Genomic DNA, 21151 nt, shown 5'->3' with positions numbered 1-21151 from the left:
CTAAGGTCCACTGCAGCCAGCTGGGCAGATGCAAGTGAGAGGGCAGGCTGTGGGCAGCTCACAATTCCCCCTATACGCCCAGCTTCCCAAAGGAGATAGGGAGAATGGAGGGGCAGAAGAGGCGACCTGAATGGAGGAGCTGTAGGCCGGGTACCTGAAAGCAGGAGGGGCACATGGTGATGGAGGCATCAGGCAACAGCGAGCGGAAATATTGCCATTGCAGCGGCGGGGGCCAGCGCTTGATGAGAACATCTCTTCGGCTCATGGAGCGTAGTACTGACCGGTTCACCACCACAGGCACAAACTCAGAGCTACCTTGCTGGGGGGTGGGGGGGATGGGGGAGGTGTACATGGGCGATATGCCCTTGGCCTGATCCCAGGGTCCTTGGTGGCCAAAGGGACACTACCACCTCTTACCTTCAGCCACCCCTAACAGTAACATGCTCCCTGCCAGCACTGGAGTGCTCTCAGAACCACAGTCATTAGAGAAAGCCATCTCGTTCTCTTTCTCACTGCCACACTAACTGAGGGTGGGTCCCTGTGTGCCTGGGGAAAGCACTGGCTGCACCATCTCACCTCAAAGCTCAGCTTGGCTGTAAATGGGTCATCTTCTCCTATGGAGTCCATGGTCTCGTCCAGCTTCAACGTCTGGGAATCTGGAGGGGTCTGGTCAAGGGTGGAGCCTGAAGCCCAGTAAGGTACAGGTACAACACCCTCCAGCCCACACAGCGACTCCCAGGAGCTCAGCTAGGTGCTGCCTCTCACAGACTTGGGGGGAGTGGTACAGTGGCTGGAAGAGACCTCCAGATGGAACAGGGGAAAGAGAGAGAAGGGGTCCTATCATCCAGTCACACCGTGGCTCACAGGAAGTGTCCATCCAGGAGTCCTGAGTGGGTGCAGCCATAGGCCTAGAGCTGCCACTTGAGGAACTCAGCAGTCACAGCCATGGAGGGAAGGGCAAGAACCATCACGGGACCCCATCCTATGAGCCTTCCCTCTGCCCAGTGGTGTTGGAGCTGGCTAAAGCACAAGTAGGAGGGCCTCACGTAGGAATGTGGTGGGTGTGGCCAACTGTCCTTCGAGGACCAGGGGTGTTGAAATACCTACCGCCTGTCCTAGAGCCTCAGCCATATTACTGGTGTTCCCCCTCTGTCACTGCTATGGAGGTGGGATGAAGTACCCAAGGAAAGCAGAACCAAGGGGTGCAGAGGCCTCCGGACAGTGGGATGGGCACCTGGGAGCCTCACACTCAATTCTCTCAGCTTGAGTACTGATTGCTACCACTGCATGAAAAAGCTACCTGAGGAGAAACCTAGGGATTCCCCCAAGTTTATATCCTACAGCTCCGCTTAGCTGTGGGCAGAAGCAGGAGCAGTGCCTTGAGGAACAGGGCAGGGCAGATGAAGATGAAGGGGACACTCTCCCTGTGCCTGCAGGCCCTGGCCGCTCTGCCCCCTCTGCTGTTGGTCCTCACTATGTGAGGACCTCCCCAGTCTTTCTTGATCTGATCCTTTTGTCCCTGCCTGCTGCCACAGTCCATGCTGCGTCCCCTCCCTGCCTCCCTACCCCTGCCTGGCCAGAGCCAAGAGCACAGGATACTGTTGCTTGAGGTCTCTCGCCACTTGCCCTCCCTCTTGTGTCTTGGTGCCTCCAGATCGATGAGGGCAACAGCTTCTTCGTCAGTGATCCCCTCTTCCAGGTAGAATTCCACCAGGTGCAGCACCTCTGGGGGGACAGGGAGGGGCTGGGGGATGGCTTCAGGAGAGCTTTGGGGCTGTCACTCACACCAGGTGAGCAGGTGGAACAGCCAGAGCATGTCCCCTTTCCCAAGCAGCCACTATGCAGGCAAGGGACACAGTGCATGTGGGGAGGGCCAGGTCTCCAGCAGCCCCTCCCCCACATAGCTGTTTTAAAAGAGGTGGACTGCTCCCTCAGCCTCTCAGACCCCAGCTGAGAGTGGGACTTCTGGCTGGGGACATGCTGGGCCTTGCCTCCGTGGATTCTGACAGCAATTCTGCATCTGAGGCATGGTGGCATCACCTTCTGCACAATGTCACGTGTCTGTAAAGCAGTGGGGAGCTCACCATAGGAAGAGGCGGAGAAGATGAAGGGCTGGCGGCAGTTGATGCAGACGTTGCCAAGGTTGTTCAGCAGCGGGTTGTTGGTAGAACAGCGGTAGCACAAGGGTACCAGCTCCTATAGAGCAAGGTCACGTCTGCCCAGGCTGAACCAGAAGTGTGCATACCTCCATCTCCTCCCAGGGTCAAAGATGGCATGCTGTGGAGAGGCTGGCCAACTAAGACTACACCTGAGGCTCACTAGCCCAGACACCTGCTCCAAGCCAGGCCTTAGCAGGACGCTATCTTCAAAGGAACAACTGTATCCACTGTCAACTCCTGCCACTTGCCAGGTCTAGGCACTGTGTCAGATACATCACTTATGCTGCACAAGTACCCCCTACCACCTGTGGGTAAGGGTTTATACATACCCACCTGACAGAGCAGGAAACTGAGGCACTGAAAGCCTAAGGCACAGCTAGGAAGAACCCAGTCTATCCCAGTGCACTGGCAGGGGAGCCAAGGCCACAGCAGCCATCTTCCAACAGAACCAGACTAGGTTCAAAGGCACGCAGGCCCTTACCTCACTGTCATGGAAGGGCTTGGAGCGGATGGTCAGGGTGCCCAGCTCAATGGACTTCTGGATCCTGGCGGGGATCTGCAGCCCCCGTAGCTTGTCATAGGCATGCCGGGCCAGCTTGTAAGCACCCAGAGCCTTGCTCTGCTTAGCCAGTGTGAAGAGTGTATTCCTGCCATTGGCAAGGTTAAGGACAAAAGAGGTGTGACCTGGAGCCAGCACTACCCACTACTGGGCTAGAAAGCATCTTGTGTCAGTAGTCACTTCTGTGTTTCTATTGGACAGCACCAGGGGAGGCTCAGAACCCAAGTTAACCATCCTGTAAATCAACCGAACTCCTGGGACAAGATAGTCTCGGGTACCCAGGGTAGCAGGGATAGCTATGATGGCTCCTTTGGTGAGCCTGGCCTGCCAGTGAAAGGCGTTATCACAGTGAAGGTCCTTGTCTGGGGTGTTTCCCCTGAAGAATAAATAATGGACCATCCAGGAAATGGGTTCTTAATGGTGAGCTGGGGGTGCTTTTCTGGGGCAGGCTCCTACAGGAGGCAGCCGGCCAGCTGGGTGAAGCAGGACATGAAGTTACTTTCAGGCCTGTGAAATGCTGGACTACAACCCCTCTGTGGCTCTCACTAGCAGAGAAGTAGACTCACAGGATTTGAAGTAACCCACATAGGAGCTGGGCTTGTCCACACCCATCTCATGGGGCCTTGCTATAGGCCCCACCCTATTTACAGTCTTCCCTGCTATAGCACCCGCCCTATCTACAGTCTTCCCTGCTATAGCCCCCGCCCTATCTACAGTCTTCCCTGCTATAGCCCCCACCCTATCTACAGTCTTCCCTGCTATAGCCCCCACCCTATCTACAGTCTTCCCTGCTATAGCCCCCGCCCTATCTACAGTCTTCCCTGATATAGCCCCCGCCCTATCTACAGTCTTCCCTGCTATAGCACCTGCCCTATCTACAGTCTTCCCTGCTATAGCACCTGCCCTATCTACAGTCTTCCCTGCTATAGCCCCCCGCCCTATCTACAGTCTTCCCTGCTATAGCCCCCCGCCCTATCTACAGTCTTCCCTGCTATAGCACCCGCCCTATCTACAGTCTTCCCTGCTATAGCCCTCACCCTATCTACAGTCTTCCCTGCTATAGAACCCACCCTATCTACAGTCTTCCCTGCTATAGCCCCACCCTATCTACAGTCTTTCCTGCTATAGCACCCGCCCTATCTACAGTCTTCCCTGCTATAGCCCCCACCCTATCTACAGTCTTCCCTGCTATAGCACCCGCCCTATCTACAGTCTTCCCTGCTATAGAACCTGCCCTATCTACAGTCTTCCCTGCTATAGCCCCCGCCCTATCTACAGTCTTCCCTGCTATAGCCCCCGCCCTATCTACAGTCTTCCCTGCTATAGCACCCGCCCTATCTACAGTCTTCCCTGCTATAGCCCCACCCTATCTACAGTCTTCCCTGCTATAGCACCAGCCTTATCTACAGTCTTCCCTGCTATAGCACCCGCCCTATCTACAGTCTTCCCTGCTATAGCCCCCACCCTATCTACAGTCTTCCCTGCTATAGCCCCCCGCCCTATCTACAGTCTTCCCTGCTATAGCCCCCCGCCCTATCTACAGTCTTCCCTGCTATAGCACCTGCCCTATCTACAGTCTTCCCTGCTATAGCCCTCACCCTATCTACAGTCTTCCCTGCTATAGCACCCGCCCTATCTACAGTCTTCCCTGCTATAGCCCCCGCCCTATCTACAGTCTTCCCTGCTATAGCCCCCACCCTATCTACAGTCTTCCCTGCTATAGCCCTCACCCTATCTACAGTCGTCCCTGCTATAGCCCCCGCCCTATCTACAGTCTTCCCTGCTATAGCACCCGCCCTATCTACAGTCTTCCCTGCTATAGCACCTGCCCTATCTACAGTCTTCCCTGCTATAGCACCTGCCCTATCTACAGTCTTCCCTGCTATAGCACCTGCCCTATCTACAGTCTTCCCTGCTATAGCCCCCACCCTATCTACAGTCTTCCCTGCTATAGCCCCCCGCCCTATCTACAGTCTTCCCTGCTATAGCCCCCCACCCTATCTACAGTCTTCCCTGCTATAGCACCTGCCCTATCTACAGTCTTCCCTGCTATAGCCCTCACCCTATCTACAGTCTTCCCTGCTATAGAACCCACCCTATCTACAGTCTTCCCTGCTATAGCCCCACCCTATCTACAGTCTTCCCTGCTATAGCACCCGCCCTATCTACAGTCTTCCCTGCTATAGCCCCCGCCCTATCTACAGTCTTCCCTGCTATAGCACCCGCCCTATCTACAGTCTTCCCTGCTATAGAACCTGCCCTATCTACAGTCTTCCCTGCTATAGCCCCCCGCCCTATCTACAGTCTTCCCTGCTATAGCACCTGCCCTATCTACAGTCTTCCCTGCTATAGCCCTCACCCTATCTACAGTCTTCCCTGCTATAGAACCCACCCTATCTACAGTCTTCCCTGCTATAGCCCCACCCTATCTACAGTCTTCCCTGCTATAGCCCCCGCCCTATCTACAGTCTTCCCTGCTATAGCCCCCGACCTATCTACAGTCTTTCTTGCTGCCCCTGACTAGACCCAGCCTTACCTCTGTCTTACTTTTGGGCACAGGGTACAAATCTCAGAAACAGTCTTGCCTCTTGTCACCCCTACTAGATGACAGCTTTGTCACCTTGACTGACATGGTCCAGATCCAGAAGGCTTCCAGTTCTCAGTCCCACCCTCCTTTGTGGGTTCTGGGAGGCCTGGGACAGGTGCTGATCAGGATTGCAGACTAGGCACAGCTAGACAACCCTGAAAGCCAAGCTCCCCTTGGCACTGGCTGCTCAGCTGCCCAGCCGAGCCTTTCCCCACTCCCCAGTGGCTGCTAAGAGAGGAGCTTCTGCCAGTAAAGTGCTCTGTGGAGCACTGGGGCCATTAGACAGCGGGCAGGGAGGGAGGTGGGGGAGGATACACTTTGGAGATACCCAAGGGGGTGGCCTTGGTCAGGCTGTGCAGCAAGAACTTGGAGATGTTGAAGAGGGTTTCAGGGAGGTCAAAGCTGAATGGCTCCTCCTGCAGCAAAAGAACAGGTATAACGATCCCCACTGGAATGAGTAGGGCACACTGACCACCTACCGCATGCCGGCCATCACCGCATGCCCGCCACCACAGCTGGCCCCACTAGCTTTCAACACAGGCTTGTGGGCCATTACTTTCAGTCACACTGTACCAGAGAGGAATGTGTCCTGATAAAGGACAGCCCATGTTACTCGAAGACTAGGGCAGAGTGGAGATTCGAACTCAGAGCTGACCCCTCAACCCTGAAGAATGTGCTTCTCTCAGCTCTGGTGTCCCTGGGGATGCTCTGCTTCCTGAGCTCAAGGCCTTTCTGGGAATGAGGACATGACCTAGTGGGGAGCTTAACTCCTTCCTGCAGGACACAGTAAGGCTCTTCTTTATTCTTCAACAGCTACCGAAGCAAAATGTGCCACCAAAGGCACACAGTGCCCAGGCTGGCCCAAGCTCTAACAGGTCTCCATGACCACTGGCCATGAACAGACCTGTACTCGGGGGCTGCCTGCAGTACAGCCCACCCCATCAGGGAAGGCCTGTGCATGAAGACCTGCTTTGAGGGAGCCTGACACTGCAATCTAGCTACAAGTGCAAACTTCAGATGTTCACAGGCTGGCCAGCTCCCGCCCACTGGAAGCTCTCCGTAAAGGTTTAGGACCTCTGTAACAGCCACCAGGACAGGCCCTCATGAGGCCCAAAGCTGAGAGAAGTGACTTTCTACTTTGGTTCAGAGCCCAGTGACTTCTCCTGAATTCCTAGTTACATTTCTTTCAGGGGTTGTTTGTTTGTTTTTTCCCCTTTCCTCCTTTTTGCTTTTGAGAAAAGGTCTTTATCTTAGGTTGGCCTGAATCTCCCTTAGGTAGCTAGGATGACCGTCCTGCCTCCATCTCCTGAGTGCTGGTTTGCCCATTTGCATTTCTACAGTTTCTGTTGGCTCCAGGAACTGAAAGAAACTCGTGCTCTCCTGGGTGTGAGCTGGAAGAGTCCAGGCCTAGGGAAGCAATAGTCTGGGTCACCAATGCTTCTCTAGGGAAGAAGCAATGAGCCGCAGGAAAAATCTGTGTCCCTCTCTGCCTTCTTTTTTCTTTAATTTTAATTTATTTATTTATTTTTTTTGTTGTTGTTTTTCTGAGACAGGGTTTCTCTGTGTAGCCCTGGCTGTCCTGGAACTCACTTTGTAGACCAGGCTGGCCTCGAACTCAGAAATCCGCCTGCCTCTGCCTCCCGAGTGCTGGGATTAAAGGCGTGCGCACCTCCTCTCTGCCTTCTTAGGAGCGGCTCCTGCTTGGCCCCAATGTCAACTCCTCCACTGTGCTGGCCACCAGGCCTTTGCCAGACCATAGTCTGCCTGCCACAAATCCTTTCCCCTCCCCTTCTTCACTTGTGCCCCTCTTTGGTGGAGGGATCACCTCCTCTCAAAGAAGCCACCTCAAAGCTTTTCCCATGAGGGGCTGTCCTGCTTACTATAGGGGGTGGGGGTGGGGTTTCTTGTGGCAGGGACTATGTCTTGCTTATCACTGTGTCCCAGGCCTCATCACAGGGACTGTCACACACAGGCACTGGTTGGGGGAATAGCCCAAAGCTTAGGCCTGGATGCCAGCCTGGGGCCCATGGGTGGCCCCTAGCTCAGTACCATGTGCATCAAGAACAGAGCTCAGCTGTTAGGTGAGAAGACCCCTGCACAGACACAGTGAGCAGGGAGAAGCCCGAGAGCTGGCAATCAGAAGACCAGGGCTAGGCACCCAAGGCAGCTCAGCACACCCAGCCTAGGCTGGACTGCCTCCAACACCAGCGCCCATCTTCATAGTTTCTCAGCTGTTTGAGACAAGGGGCCTAAATGAAAGACGGGTCTGCTTGAGCCCATAGATGCTGCTGGCAAAGAGATGGTCCCAGTGCAAAGAATAGGCCAAGTGGGACCCAATGTTTCCCTGAGACTTGGACAGTGCAGAGAGAACACAGACAAGGAGCGGGACTCTTGGGGAAAGCAGGGCCTCTGACACTGGACGGAGGTGAGCGGTCTCCTATAGAAGCTGCTCTGAAACCTGAGGTAGAAAGGGGACCAGAGTCACATTTCCAAAGTGAATGCACTGGGCCCTCTGAGCTACCCCAGCTACCATCTCCATTCCATAGAGATGGAGACTAAGCACAGATATGCAGGATTTCCCAAGTCACACATCAGAGTGGGACACCCAGGCATCCAGAGATAGCTTGTGAACCCACATCCTAGAAGCTGAGAGCACAGACTGCAATCAGCAGAGACTCAAGCCCAGGCTCTGCCACTTACTGATGGGCCCCATGGGTCAGGGGACACTATGGCTCTTCTCTGTGTGGCACCTGGCATTCCTCATCTGCAGAGGTACTTATCTCATAGTGTGGCTGAAGGATGATATCAGTCCATATGACAAAGCCTACAACACAGAGCAGGAACTTGCTAATGGGAGCCGGGGGACCCTGGTGGGGCCCAGCTTGTTGCCACAGGATAAGTTCAGAGTGGGTTAATCAAGACTGGAGGGCTGGGGCTGGTGAGATGGCTCAGTGGGTAAGAGCACCCGACTGCTCTTCCGAAGGTCAGGAGTTCAAATCCCAGCAACCACATGGTGGCTCACAACCATCCATAACAAGATCTGACTCCCTCTTCTGGAGTGTCTGAGGACAGCTACAGTGTACTTACATATAATAAATAAATATTTAAAAAAAATTAAGACTGGAGGGCTGTGGAGACACAGCATGAGGCAGATGGTACCAACAAGGCCTTATCAAAGGAATCATGGAATGGGGCTGGGTAGTAGTGGCACACACCTTCAATCTTAGCACTAGGGAGGCAGAGGCAGACAGATCTCTGTGAGTTTGAGGCTAGCCTGGTCTACAAAGCAAGTTCTAAAACAGCTAGGGTTGTTACACAGAAAAACCCTGTCTCAAAACAAATAACAACAACAACAACAACAAAAAAAAAAAACCAGAAACAAAACAAACATCAGGGAATGGTCTTAACTAATTGTGTGTCTTTGGGATCAGGCTAGCCCTCTTGTTTTACAGAGGAGACTGAGGGCCAAAGACAGAACTTGAGCCTTTGCTGATCTAGAGAGGCATCAAATAGTGAACTCGAAACTGGAAAGGCTCAGCCCTGTACTGTAATTCCGAGCCCCGTGGCAGGTGAGGGAGCAGCGCTTCCCTCCCGAGAAGGGCAGGGCTTCTGGGCAGCTCATCACATACCCCATCTCTCTGAGGCCCTTGCTGAGCATGTGACACCGAAGGTGCTACACCAGTCTCCTTGTCACCCTACCGTGTATCGGTGAATGGTTTGATAGCCATGGTACAGCTCAGCCAGGTGTTGGAAGTGGTGAAACTTGTCCAGCATCGCGTCCTTCTGGGCAGGATCTGCTGTGTGGGAGGAGCACGGGAGGGAAGGAGGGGAAATGTGTCAAGTGATATCTTTTCCTCCTATGCTGCTCCTTGGCTAGGGGCCAAGAGGGCAGCGATGGACAAGTGTCCTGCTTAAGAGTAGTCCATCCTGGATGACAGTAGGCCTTAGCTGGGCAGAGCTCCTGGCCAGGAAACACCTAAGCATAGATCCCTCCCAGCCCTGTCCACTGGGTCAGCACCTGTTATGCCCAGCAGTGGAAACACACCAAAGGATCCTGGTGGGATGGGCAGATGGCATCTTCCCTGGCTCTCTGTGCTCACGCTGCACCTGGGCTTGTCAGCCATTTATCTGAGATGCACATCAATGGCCAGGACAGAAAAACCCCACCTGGCACCTGGGCCTGGCAGCTGTGACTTCAGGGCACACTGTCGCCCTGCACACTCTGCATCCAGTGCCCTTCCACTACTGCACACAGCCTTGGGTACAGCTACCTCCTTCAGAACTTGCCAGGGGATCATGGGAAGCCACATGAATGAAAGCAAGTCTGAAACTGTCCTCCTGCCTGGGATGAGGGAGAGTCTGGAGTGAGTTATTGTAAAGTGATCTCTTCATCTTTTCATTTAATTAAAAAAAATTTTTTTTTTAAGCCAGGGCTCACTTGGGCCCAGCTCCAGGCTCCCAGGTAGCAAGAGAGGGAGATGCTCTGAATTAGCAATGCAGGGTGGGACCTCCTACCCAGAAGACAGACTGCCAGCAAGTCCTACTTACAGGCAAACTTGAAAGAGATGACAGGCCAGATTGTGCCATTGCAAGGCAGGCTCGGGGACAAAACACTCAATAAACAAGCCCAGTGCTTTAATGAAACAGCTCTGCTCTTCTGATTTTATCTGATGCTAAAGAGGGGCCAGGGAAGAGGCCAGCCGGCTGTTGCTCACTCACCTTGAGCCATGTCGAGGCACTGCATGGACAGCATCCAGTAATAATAGGCAGCGTCGTTAAACCTGCTCTCCACCACAGCATTGTGCGTGAGCTGCTCCAGCACCCGGACTGCTTCTCCCTGCCTCCCGGCCTTGTGGAAGGCTAAGGGCCATGAAAGCACACGCATGTCATAGGGAGTCAGCATGGAGCAGGGAGGCTGCAGGGCTTACACGAGACTGCTCAAGAGGGAGGCAGGCCACTCATCGGAGCATCTGGGATGCCTCGCTGCCGAGATGTGCCTCTCAGGCCGCAGGCTATAAATAACCAAGGCTACATCCTGAAATAAGCACGGGGAGATACACTCCTTTTGGCTGGGAAATGGCAACCTACTTTAGCAAGGCACAGCAGAGAGAAAACCTGAAGCACCGAAGCCTGGCACTGCACACAGGGAACTGGACGCCACTCCACTCCACTCCACTCCAGACTGAGACTTTTTCACTCCTGGGTAGCACTAGCAGGTCCCACTATGGAGCCTGGTGGTTCACAAAATCCCTTCACTATTAATTATACACCGAATCCTCAGGACAAAATTCTAAAGATGGAGAACAGCCCCACCCCCCTTACATGAGAATGATGGGCTTTTCCAGGTAGAGATAAAACATCATGCCCAAGGTCAAAGAACAGAAGCCAGCCCAGTACTGAACCCACCTTAAGCTGAGTGCTTTCAGATACCAACCTCGAAAGATCTGGCTCAGCTTGCAAAACCAGACATTTATAAAAACAAGCCTATGGCTAGCAGAAATTTCCTGCACCCCTCACCACCATGTGGCAAATTTCTGGGGACCCTGGGGCTGCCAGAAGACTAAGTCAGAGCTCTGACACCTGACCATGTGTGAGCATCCAAATGACCTACATCTTCAACCTGCAGAGAAGGAAAGGTCTGGCCTTGGTTCATTCTCATCTTCTATCTCTTGTCTGAGTACCAAGTTACTATGGCGATGGATTCTTGGAAGGGCGACAAAGACAGATGGATAGGTTGATGTGTTTTGCCCAAACATGCAGACACTTCAGCAACTGGGTGCTCTGTAAATGCTGAGGCGGTAGAGAACGCGCTGTCCTTCACAGGGGCTTTTAACCAAGGAGCTCCAACAGGGGACATTTGTTCTGCAGTGTGTCAGGAGGTGGTAACTGCTACCACACACAAGTGTAAATGAGATGCTATGGAATATGACCCACCCACTTCAATTAGGAGACTTTCTAAACAGGCGTAAGAATTAGGCTCCCAGTTGGACAGATCTGATTCAATTCCGGCTCTGCTGCTCGCTAGCTTCACACAGCACATGGAGCCTCTGCAACTCTGCAGGGCTGTTGGCAAGATTCAAGGTTATGCAGGTTAAGTGCCCAGCCAGCACCTGCCACAGCGAAGGCGGTCACATCGCTAACTGATGATGAACGCTGTCGGTTAATGTGCCATACTTGCCTTGGCTTCTATTTCAGATGCCGTCACACCCTGTGTACGGCTCATTTCACCAACAGAAGCACCAAGGGGCAGAGAGGCTGCTTGGCTTGCCTGAGTCAGAAACAAAGCCCATTTCATTCTCAGTAGAGGAAAATGAAGGTGAGACTCTGCTAGACAGCAAGGGCTGCCCTCTCACTTTGTCCTGACAATGTATACCTTGGCTCAATCAAGTAACATCGCTGCAGCTTCCCAGCCAGAGGACTACAGGCAAACTCCTTTATCTCCTTCAACATCAGTTTCCTCACTGGCAAATGTAAATAACCGAGGTGTCCATGCCAGAGAGCATCCCGAAGACCAAAGGGAAGGCACAGGTGCAGGTGCTTTGCAAGGTTAACAGGGACCTGCTAAAGAGCAAGGGCCTGTCTGGGGTCCTGGAAGAAGGTCATGCAATGGGCCCAGGGGGCGTGGCCTCAATGTTCCTGTCCTTATTCTAAAGTCTTTCACTAGCACACACATCATGAGCCAGGATGAAGGTACTTGTCCTGGGACCTGCTGAGGAAGGAAGGGGCCAGGCGGCCTCTATACCATGCCTCAGTAGCCTCCCCAGCCCTTTCACAGTGTGCTGTGTGGCCTACCTTTCTGGGCTTCCTCAAAGCGGTCGTTCTCCGCCAGCCACTGCGCGTAGGGCACGTAGACGTCATCCTTGAACTCCGGGTGCTTCTCACCTAACGCAAAGGCCTAGGAGGAGGAAGAGGCAGTCTTAATGAAGCGGGCCCCCTGCCACCCCTGACAATGTGGCACTTGGCTGAATCTGTTAGGGATGTCATATTTTGCCAGCCTGACAACTCAGAGGGGGAGAGCGTCTCCCCCTCCAACCACCCCCAGCAACACAAAAACAAACCAGCTCTTTGAAAACAAAAGGCAATTAACGGCAATATGCAACCGACTGGATTCAATAACAACACAGTCTGTTTCTGGACCACAGAAGCAGCACAAAATCGGAAACATTTTATTTTGAGGGTTTGCGTGGGCTCCTGTAGCGTGGCAAACAGATTTCTTTTAATTGTAGGCGACACCTAAGGAAACAGGATTGACAGCAGCGTCATCACTAGCTGTCAGAGAGGACTGAGGACAATGTTGCATGGGACTCAGTGACTGCTTCATTAAAGCCGCAGCCCACCTGCCTAGGCAGGAGAGCGGTAGACAGGGCATGGAGGGTCTAAGACATGCTAACTGCCACAGCTGGATAACCTGTGCCTTGAGGAGCTTCCAACCTGGCCTGTTTTTCTTGTCAGTGACCTGTCACCTCAGGAAGTTGAGCCACCAGGAGGGCAGACAGGAGCCAGGCTGCTTATACTTAGGTAGTGCCTTGCTATAGCTCTGTAAGAAGACTGTCATGGCGGGTGGATGGCACTAATTCTCTTCAGGTGACACTCTCTCCAAGGCACAGGCATGGACCCAGGCACAGAGGGGCTCTGCCCTAGCTGCCTAGCCAGCCTTGGCCCCAGGACAGCTGTCTCTCTGATTTGCCTGGCTGATTCTTCTCTCTGGTCCTCTCACACAGCAGTCAAGACTGGGAAGAGGACAGGGGCAGGGAGCAACTGCCCTAGAAATAGCTCTGGTAGCTTGTATCTGAAAAATACGGTTGGTATTTTCTGCCAAAATGCCACATAGGTTTTTAATGCCAGACTGGTTGCCCCTTCTTCAGAGGTGAGCCTGAGGCTGTGGTGCTGGCCAGAGGCAGCTCAGACCAGCAGCAGGTGCTGGGGCTGTCATGCTGACATATCCCTAGTGCCTGTCGTGGGGCTGGCCTAGAGCTGGCACCCTGTATCAGTTTTTCTGAATGAATGAATGAATGAATGAATGAGTGAAAAAAAATGGGAAGTTTAGTGGAAAAGGTCCTCTAGGATATTCTGGCTCAGAGACTTTGAGGCAATGACCTCCATCATGTGGACAGTTTCTCTCCATCTTAGCCCCTACCTGCCCAGCAAGTGTGCTCTCTCTCACCTCATCCCAGCGCTTGGTGTCCACATACAGCTGCACCAGAGACTTCAGGTCCCCGATCTTCAGGTAGGTCTCAGCAGCATAGCCAGGACTGTCCAGCTTCTTAAAGTAGCAAGCACACATGAGCAGGGGCTCCCGTTCAGCCTTGTCCAGCTTCCGAGCAATGTCTATCAACCTGGAGAGGTGGGGAGGACGGCTGTGAGGCCTCCGGTACCCTCAAGGGCAGGCTCTGTGCCAGTTCATTCTGCTCTGTCCAATGCTAATATGCTATGGCCCCTGGGAAGGGCTTCACAGGCAGATATGGAAAGAATGGATGCACCATCCAAAAGCAATGGCAGAGCCAAGAGTGACTGCAACTGGGGACACTGCCCATGCCGTACATCCCTGACCCCAGGAATAAAGCTATCAGGAAGCCCTGGGGTCCACTCCAGATACTGAGGTGGACTCATGAGACTCCGTATCATCTTTCTCACCCTCCCACCATCGCAAACAATGAGATGACTTGAGTTTGAATCTATGTAAGGGTGGCCCAAGACCCCACAGCAGGAAGGGCCGGGGTGCTTGTTCCAGCACTGTCAGGAATTCCCACAGGAAAGTAGAGGCTGGGGCATGAGGCTGCCTCAGCAACTGACACACTGGAGGAAGTGACAAATGTGAGCCCTGTCCTGACAAATGTGTCCTCACTCCAGGGGACGTCCCCAAGGCCCAGTCACTTCCCAATAGTGATCACCTTCCTACTGCTCGCCAGTACATGGCTGGATTCAATGTGGGTCTAGCCAGCCCAGGATTTGGGGTAAAGCAGCCCTCGCAAGGTGAGGAATCTACCCAGCCTGCTTTATGTGAGAACAGAAGAGGCTGTAACAGATCCGAATCTCAGACAGGCGGGCTCAGGAAGGCCTGTCAGTCTGCGCTTAGAATAATAATGGCACCTAAAAATAACACTGCTTAGCAGAAAAAGGACATGTTTTTAGGGGAAGGTAGCACAGGCAGCCCTCCAGAGCCTAAGAGCCCTACCCACCAAACTGACATTCCTAGGGGAGAGGTACCTGGAACTGCCAGGAGAGGGACAGAACAGACTTAATGTCTCTTCCTTCAACTTGTTAAGTGTCCCCAGGGGAACTTAATACATAGCACTTGCAAATGAAACTGAAATGAAAAACTAGTGGGAAAGGTAGAGACCATGCGCCTGCCTGGCTCCCTTAGCATCACCCCCTTTTTGAAGAGAATTCTTGGGGCACAATCTAAGATCTAAGCCTGTGTCTTTCTGATATGATTCCTAAACAAGGGAAGATTGGGGGTAGGGTAGCCACTCAGGTCCCTTGTTGTGGGGCCCACACTCCTGCCTCTCCTCTTCTCTAGGGCCTAACTATGTCATGGGCTAGTATCTGAGGACCACACTGTCACCTCCTAAACAACTAGTAGCCTTTATAAGCTCCCTCTCCTCAGGTGCCCCTTGCTCTGACTCACCTGCAGGATGGGTGCCAAGTCCTAAGATGGAACCATCACGTGGCCTGCCCCCTCCTCCATTCTTTTGTATCTAGCTCCCTCTCTGTTCCAGCTCCTCCATGCTCCCTTGGGACCGACCGCAAGTCATCACCATCCCTGCTGGCCTACTGTGTCTCCTGCCTATGCGCTTTCCCCTTCTACTTGTCTCTACCTGAAGGTTCAGCAAGGCCACTTCATGGAAGGACTCAAGAGAAGATGCCATGGTTCCTCCCAGAGAGCTGGCACCCCTGAGGGCTCTTCTTGTGCTACCTTGGTACCCTCACACTGTGTTAGGGGCTCTGAAACCACCCCTGCCAGCCTAAGGCTTAGCCCTACAGCTCTCCAGATGCTTGGTCCTTGAGGACACATTAATCCCTTGAGGCTTGATTTCCTCATTTGCCAGATGAATGTAGAGATACTGATCTGGAGGCACAAGGGATAATCTGAGGCCTGTAAGGTCAACACAGCTCCTGAGGGGCACCTATGTATGTTCCCTAGGTCCCTACGACCCCCTTCTGATACTCCTCAAAGGCAGTGCTATACCTTGTTCAAGTTCTTTATCTCCCAGAGAACCTAGTCATTTTCATGTTTGGTGCAGATATTGAGAGAAAGCATTCTTCTCTTGTTAGTTAAAAACTCAAGAGTTACCAGACTGCCGAGTGTTGCCAGGCAAGGGCTGGACCTACATGTCTGCCCAGCCATGGCTGCCACAGCTAGAGCTGAACCTACATGTCCACCCAGCCATGGCTGCCGCTGATCTCTATGGCCTTGGCGTGCTCCCCTGCTGAGATGTACATCTCCACTGCAGCTTTGGGCTCATTGATGTTTCTGGCCCAGTCGGCCTGCTTGGTGATGAGCATCTTCGTTTCTTTAGGGTCTCCAGATCCAAGGAAATCCTGAGGAAGCACAACAAACAAAACCGTTCCGGACTAGGACTTCCTGTGCCAGCATTACGTCAGCTCCAGCCAGTAGGGGAGGGAGGGCTTCACTTGGCTGTGCAAAGGAGCAGGATGCAGGAGAGCCCGGCTCTGTGTGATGACTGTGTGTGGGTTAGTCCCAGGTGTCCAGGAAGGGAGTGTGCTTCTGGGGCGCAGGGACATGTCAAGGACTGTGCCCTCCCTGTCTCCTTCCCTTCACACTTGTTCTAAACACCTCACTGACTCTGCGGGGAGGGGGCTGGGAGTGGTTAATTTGTGACCTCCACACAGTTGGGTAGAAACATGACTGTCTGGGAAATTACAAATACTAATCCTATAATCACTAGTCACACTGAGATGCCATCAGATGCCCCAGACTGGTGCTGCGCACATGGTTTAAACTTAAGCACACACAGTGATGCAGAGTTCTGCGCTTGGTCCCTTGTGCCTTCCTTTGCTGCCACACTGAAGTGCTTTTCTCATCTCTTTTCCTCAGATGTTCTGTGGCCTGAACTCGGCTTATTCTGTTGGCTTTGCCCCTAAGATATGTCTATGACAGAGCTGACAAAACACTCCTTGATTCATCCCCACCCCCTCTTTTTTTTTTGAAGCAGGGTCTTACTGTGTTGCTCTGGCTGGCCTGGAACTCAGAGAGATCTGCCTGCCTCTACCTCCCAGTGCTGCCCAGTGGTTCATTCTTAACTGAGTGACATCAGATCTTGCAGAAGGGATGACAGGAGCCACAGATGAAAGAAATAGTCCTTTCTGGGGATTCAGAGACTGGGCAGGGCCAGTCCTTTTACCCCAGTGACGGGGGTGTTGCTCAGGTCACGACCAGCTGTCTCTCTAAGTTCCCACCAAAGCGCACCAGACACAGCCTCAGAATGTTGCCTCCTTTCAGGACAGAGCTGCCACTGTTGAAGCTGCCTCAGTGCTGACACTTTTCAAGGTGGGGCTTTTCAAAATGGGGAACTGAGAGATAAAGAGCAGATCTGCATTGTGAGAAGTGGTTTGTCTTAGGAGAACATACCCTACAGAGAGTGCTCTGTGTCAACCTCACTAAGTATAAAAAAAGCATTCCTTTCCTTGAGATTAACACTCATTTGTCAGGAAAGTGCAGTCAATGCATGCAGAAACCCACTTGAACAATTAGCTCATTTCTTTTTCCGTTCGCTTTCAGGGTAATTATGTAGCCCCTAAAACCATATATTAGGTTGGTCTAAGACAACCAAATGATTCAGGAAGGGGAGGAAGGGCATCTTTTACCTGTTACAGAACAAATAAGGATAGGGTCACCTACAGCTGTCCTCTGCCTCCCCTTGGGGCAGAGAGAGAAGAGGCTGGAGCGGCCATGGAGGACACCTAGCTTGGGCTATTACAGACACACTTCCCTCTTGGCAGTTATGATGACATCAACTCTTCATGCACACAGAGCTTTCCCGCTCAGCTAGCTGCATAAGGTTAGCAACAGAGACGGGCATGATAAAAGCACAAAACTGTCCTTCAAAGGGACAAGTGAGTGCTCAGTGAGATAAAATAGGGAAAAGGTCAAAGGCCAGGGGCCACAATGGGAGGCACCTCCCCATGTGAACCATGTGGGCACACAGCTCACTGGGACAGGAGGCACACCTCCTCCACCCCAGCAGCCAACGGAGAGGCTGTGACTTAACTCAAGCTGAGTCTGAACAGTTCCTTCAAAGCTCAACCAAGTGGGGTTTCAAAGGCGTTTTGGTTCTATAAAGCCAATTTACACGTTATCTGGGGGCCACAGCAAAGACTCTGTCCTGGAGTGGACAGAAGGAGGCCGTGCAGAGTGATGAATGAGACTGAACAAGGTTCTCATACTCGGAGCTCCTGATAAGGACGCACTATGCAAGAGTTAAGAGCATTATAATCCCCTTATCACCACATAAACATGTCACTTGTCCGGAAAACATACAATTTATTTGTACGTGGGAATGTAATTTAAAATTTTTCCAAAAACCAGATTGAATCTTGGGAAGCAATTTCAAGTAAACAAAAACATGCCATGTTAATAAGCACTGTATCTCCCACCCCCAACATAATGTGTATGTGTGCACACATTTCCCAAATGCAGACTACCAAGCCAAGGTGGGATGTGTGTGTGTGTGTGTGTGTGTGTGTGTGTGTGTGTGTGTGTGTGTGTGTGTGCAGGCTTGAGTTGGAACCAACATGCTGGGAATTGTGGTCAAGAATTAAAATCAAAACAAGCCCAGAGTATTTAACTTCATGGAGACCCACACCAGATGGAGTGTATGAGCAGGCTGCACTGCTGGGTAGAAGGCCATGGGTTCAGGAAGTGCAGGTGAACGATGAAAGGAGCCAAGGGGCGGGGGTGGCCAGAGAGAGGTCTAAATGCATCCACCCTGGAGTCATGCCTGGCCCTCCACTTCCCTAGTATGTGCGTGTGTGCGTGTGTATGTGTATGTGCGCTGGAATTGAGCCCAGGGTACCTGTTCTACTACAAAGGAAGGCACATCCTTGGATGTGGATTTAATTCAGTCACACTCCTCATCTTTCTTTTTTCATATTTTATTTTATTTTATTTGACAGGGTCTCTCTATGTGCCCCTGACTGTCCTGGAACTCACTCTGTAGACAAGACTTTCCTTGAACTCACAGAGATCTGCCTGCCTCTGCCTTCTGCATACTGAGACTGAAGGCATGCACCATCATGCCTGGCTACTCCTCCCTACAGCATGGCATGTTGGGGTTTTATGCATTGTTCTGAACTATACCTCTGCTATGCTCTGTTAGTCTTCACACGCTGGTGAACTGTGGGTTCCACAATCATACTTCACTCTGGATGTCCGGCAGCATTTCGGCTGCACCACACCACAGTGGCCCACCAGCAGCTCTGAGGGCTTCGTCTCAAAGAGCAACCAGGGCTGGGGGCTGTGGTGCCTAAATTCTCCCCCTAGGATCTACACCTTTCAGTGGAAAGAGCATCTCATAGAGTGCTGGATGTGTTTGGGTGGGAGTGTGGAAGAGGCTACGGAAGAGGCTTCAGAAGCCTGGAGCCCAGATCTGAGGTATGAAGGGGAGGGACCAGGAGCAGCCCACGGGTTCATCCTTCTGTGAAGGAGTCACAGATCTAACAGATGGGTAGGAAAAAACCAACTGTGGTTAGGCACAAATAAGAATGGGGAAGCTGTTCTACTTGGGACTTGTGAGCTAGGTGATTAGCAGTAACAGCCACTGATTGGCTGTGGCTAGGACTTGAGGACTCCACAGAATTTTGAGGGCTTCCAAGCCCCTTTGTGGAAGGAAGAACCTCACTGTTTCACACCTAGGCTTTCAGCATTGTTGGAGGCTAAGCTGTTGACACCTGGAGAACTCTGGCTCTTTAGTGGGGCTCATGTGTCTAGGAAGCTCCTTCAAAAGTCTAGAGAACCCAGGGGCCACCTTCCAGATGCAAAAGGGGACCTTCCTGAATAACCCATCATAAGTGAGCCACTCCTCCCGCCAGGCTCAGTAAGCACTCTGCACTCAAGCAGCTTAGAGCAGGCTCTCTGGGGAGTGCTGGCTTCAGTGACTCAGCACTGCCTTGTAGGATCAGCTTGTCACTCAGGATACTAAACCTTGGTGGCTTCTGACCCAGGTCTGAGAGAATCTGTGGAGACTTCCCTCAGCTCTCAGTACCAGGTGACAGCATCATGCTGGCATGCTCAAAGCCCACACAGCTGTTGCTGACAGGTACTGCAAATGTGCTGTCACTCTAACATCCAGCTTAGGGCCTGTTTATTAATCTGCCCACCCTTTTCCTAGGTCACCCTCGTTTGATTTTATTTTATTAACTAATTTATTATTTACTTTTGGGTTTTAAAAACAGGGTTTCTTGCCGGGCGTGGTGGTGCACGCCTGTAATCCCAGCACTCGGGAGGCAGAGGCAGGCGGATTTCTGAGTTCGAGGCCAGCCTGGTCTACAAAGTGAGTTCCAGGACAGCCAGGGCTATACAGAGAAACCCTGTCTCAAAAACAAAAACAAAAATAAAAACAAAACAAAACAAAAACAAAAAACAGGGTTTCTTGTGTATTCCTAGCTATCCTGGAACTCACTCTGTAGACTGGTTGGGCCTCACACTCACAGAGATCCACCTGACTCTGCCTCCTGAGGCTGGGATTAGAGGTGTGCACCACCACCACCCAGACTCATCCCTATTTTCTGTCTGTGTCATTTTCTGCAGGTCAGAGTGTTGACGGCTAGTGGCAGGTTGGGCACATTACCTTGGCGTACTCAAACATGCAGAGGTCAGTATACATGTCGAGAGCGAGGTTCTCATGCCCGCTCCTCTTGTATAGTTTGGCGGCTTCATGAAACTTCCCCTGGTAGGAAAACACATCTGCCAGAAACAGGTCATTGTTGGTCTCTCCCCTCTTCTTCCTCTCCTGGAAAAATTAGAAGCACAGGAAATGGCCTCTACAGTCATGGCAGGAAGCAGCCTTTACAAAGGCTAGCTGCTGCTATTTCGAGTCTTCCTACTGGAGCCTACACTTGGCTCCTAGACTGCTATGTCTCTCACCTATGTCTCCATTGGGAATGCTCAACAACAAAAGCAGACATGTTCTTTTTTCAGACCACTGAAGATCAAACAAGAGGCAAACCTTTGTTTGCTCAGTGGAAATTCCACAGGAATTTTATCCTGTGTGCTTGCCCAAGGCAATCACTGGATTGTGCACTCTCAGAGTTGGGGACAGCCCCTGCATTCTCAAGAGCTCCAAAAGGCCCAGACACCTGGGTGGCAGAGCTGTGACCCACAGTGATAACAAGCAAGGACTAAGTCTGGGATTTTCAACCAAGATGGAAGCCATAAAACAGAATCACAAATCTGACTATGTTCCTGTTTCTAAGAGTTGTGGAGATATTCTGTGCACTGGCTGGTTTTATGTCAACTTGACACAGTTGAGAAAATGACCCCACTAGAATGGCCTGTGGGTAAGCCTGTGGCATGCTCTCTGACTGATGTGGGGAGGTCCAGCTCACTGTGGGTGGTGCTAACCCAGGCTGGTACTCCTGAGTGCTATAAGAAAGCAAGCTACGCAAGCCTAAGGAGCAAGCCATCGAGTAGCACTCCTTCACAGTCCTTGTTCCAGCTCCCAGCTCCAGATTCCTGCCCCCGACTTTCTTCATTGATGGGTTGTGATGTGGAAATTTAAGCTGAAGTAAACCCTTTCCTTTCCAAGTTGCTTTTGGTTAGGGTATTTTATCACAGCAATAAAAACTCTAAGACACTGTGTGCGCTAATGCCTACTTCATACAGGA

At 52.1% G+C, this 21151-nt stretch overlaps 1 protein-coding gene across 5 annotated transcripts in view; it reads right to left on the bottom strand.

Annotated features, from left to right (window-relative positions):
* The window catches only part of Ift122 (intraflagellar transport 122), a 73321-nt gene that overhangs the window by 628 nt on the left and 51542 nt on the right, over positions 1-21151 (bottom strand). For 3 of the 5 annotated variants that reach the window (XM_006506799.4, XM_006506797.2, NM_031177.4), the window contains 12 exons: positions 20116-20277; positions 15681-15847; positions 13470-13641; positions 12098-12200; positions 10025-10165; positions 9005-9102; positions 5621-5721; positions 2641-2806; positions 2085-2196; positions 1600-1725; positions 577-656; positions 155-319 (listed from right to left, as the gene is read on the bottom strand). In XM_006506799.4, coding sequence (XP_006506862.1) covers positions 155-319; positions 577-656; positions 1600-1725; positions 2085-2196; positions 2641-2806; positions 5621-5721; positions 9005-9102; positions 10025-10165; positions 12098-12200; positions 13470-13641; positions 15681-15847; positions 20116-20277 — 1593 coding nt within the window. The remainder of the gene's footprint in view (positions 1-154; positions 320-576; positions 657-1599; positions 1726-2084; positions 2197-2640; positions 2807-5620; positions 5722-9004; positions 9103-10024; positions 10166-12097; positions 12201-13469; positions 13642-15680; positions 15848-20115; positions 20278-21151) is intronic. The other 2 variants (XM_006506798.2, NM_001167763.1) reach the window with 1 other exon arrangement.

The sequence above is a fragment of the Mus musculus genome, chromosome 6 (assembly GCF_000001635.26).
Source record: "Mus musculus strain C57BL/6J chromosome 6, GRCm38.p6 C57BL/6J".
Classification (NCBI taxonomy): Eukaryota; Metazoa; Chordata; class Mammalia; order Rodentia; family Muridae; genus Mus; species Mus musculus.
The sequence above is the reverse complement of the archived record's forward strand: the minus strand, read 5'-3'. Positions and strand labels throughout refer to the sequence as shown.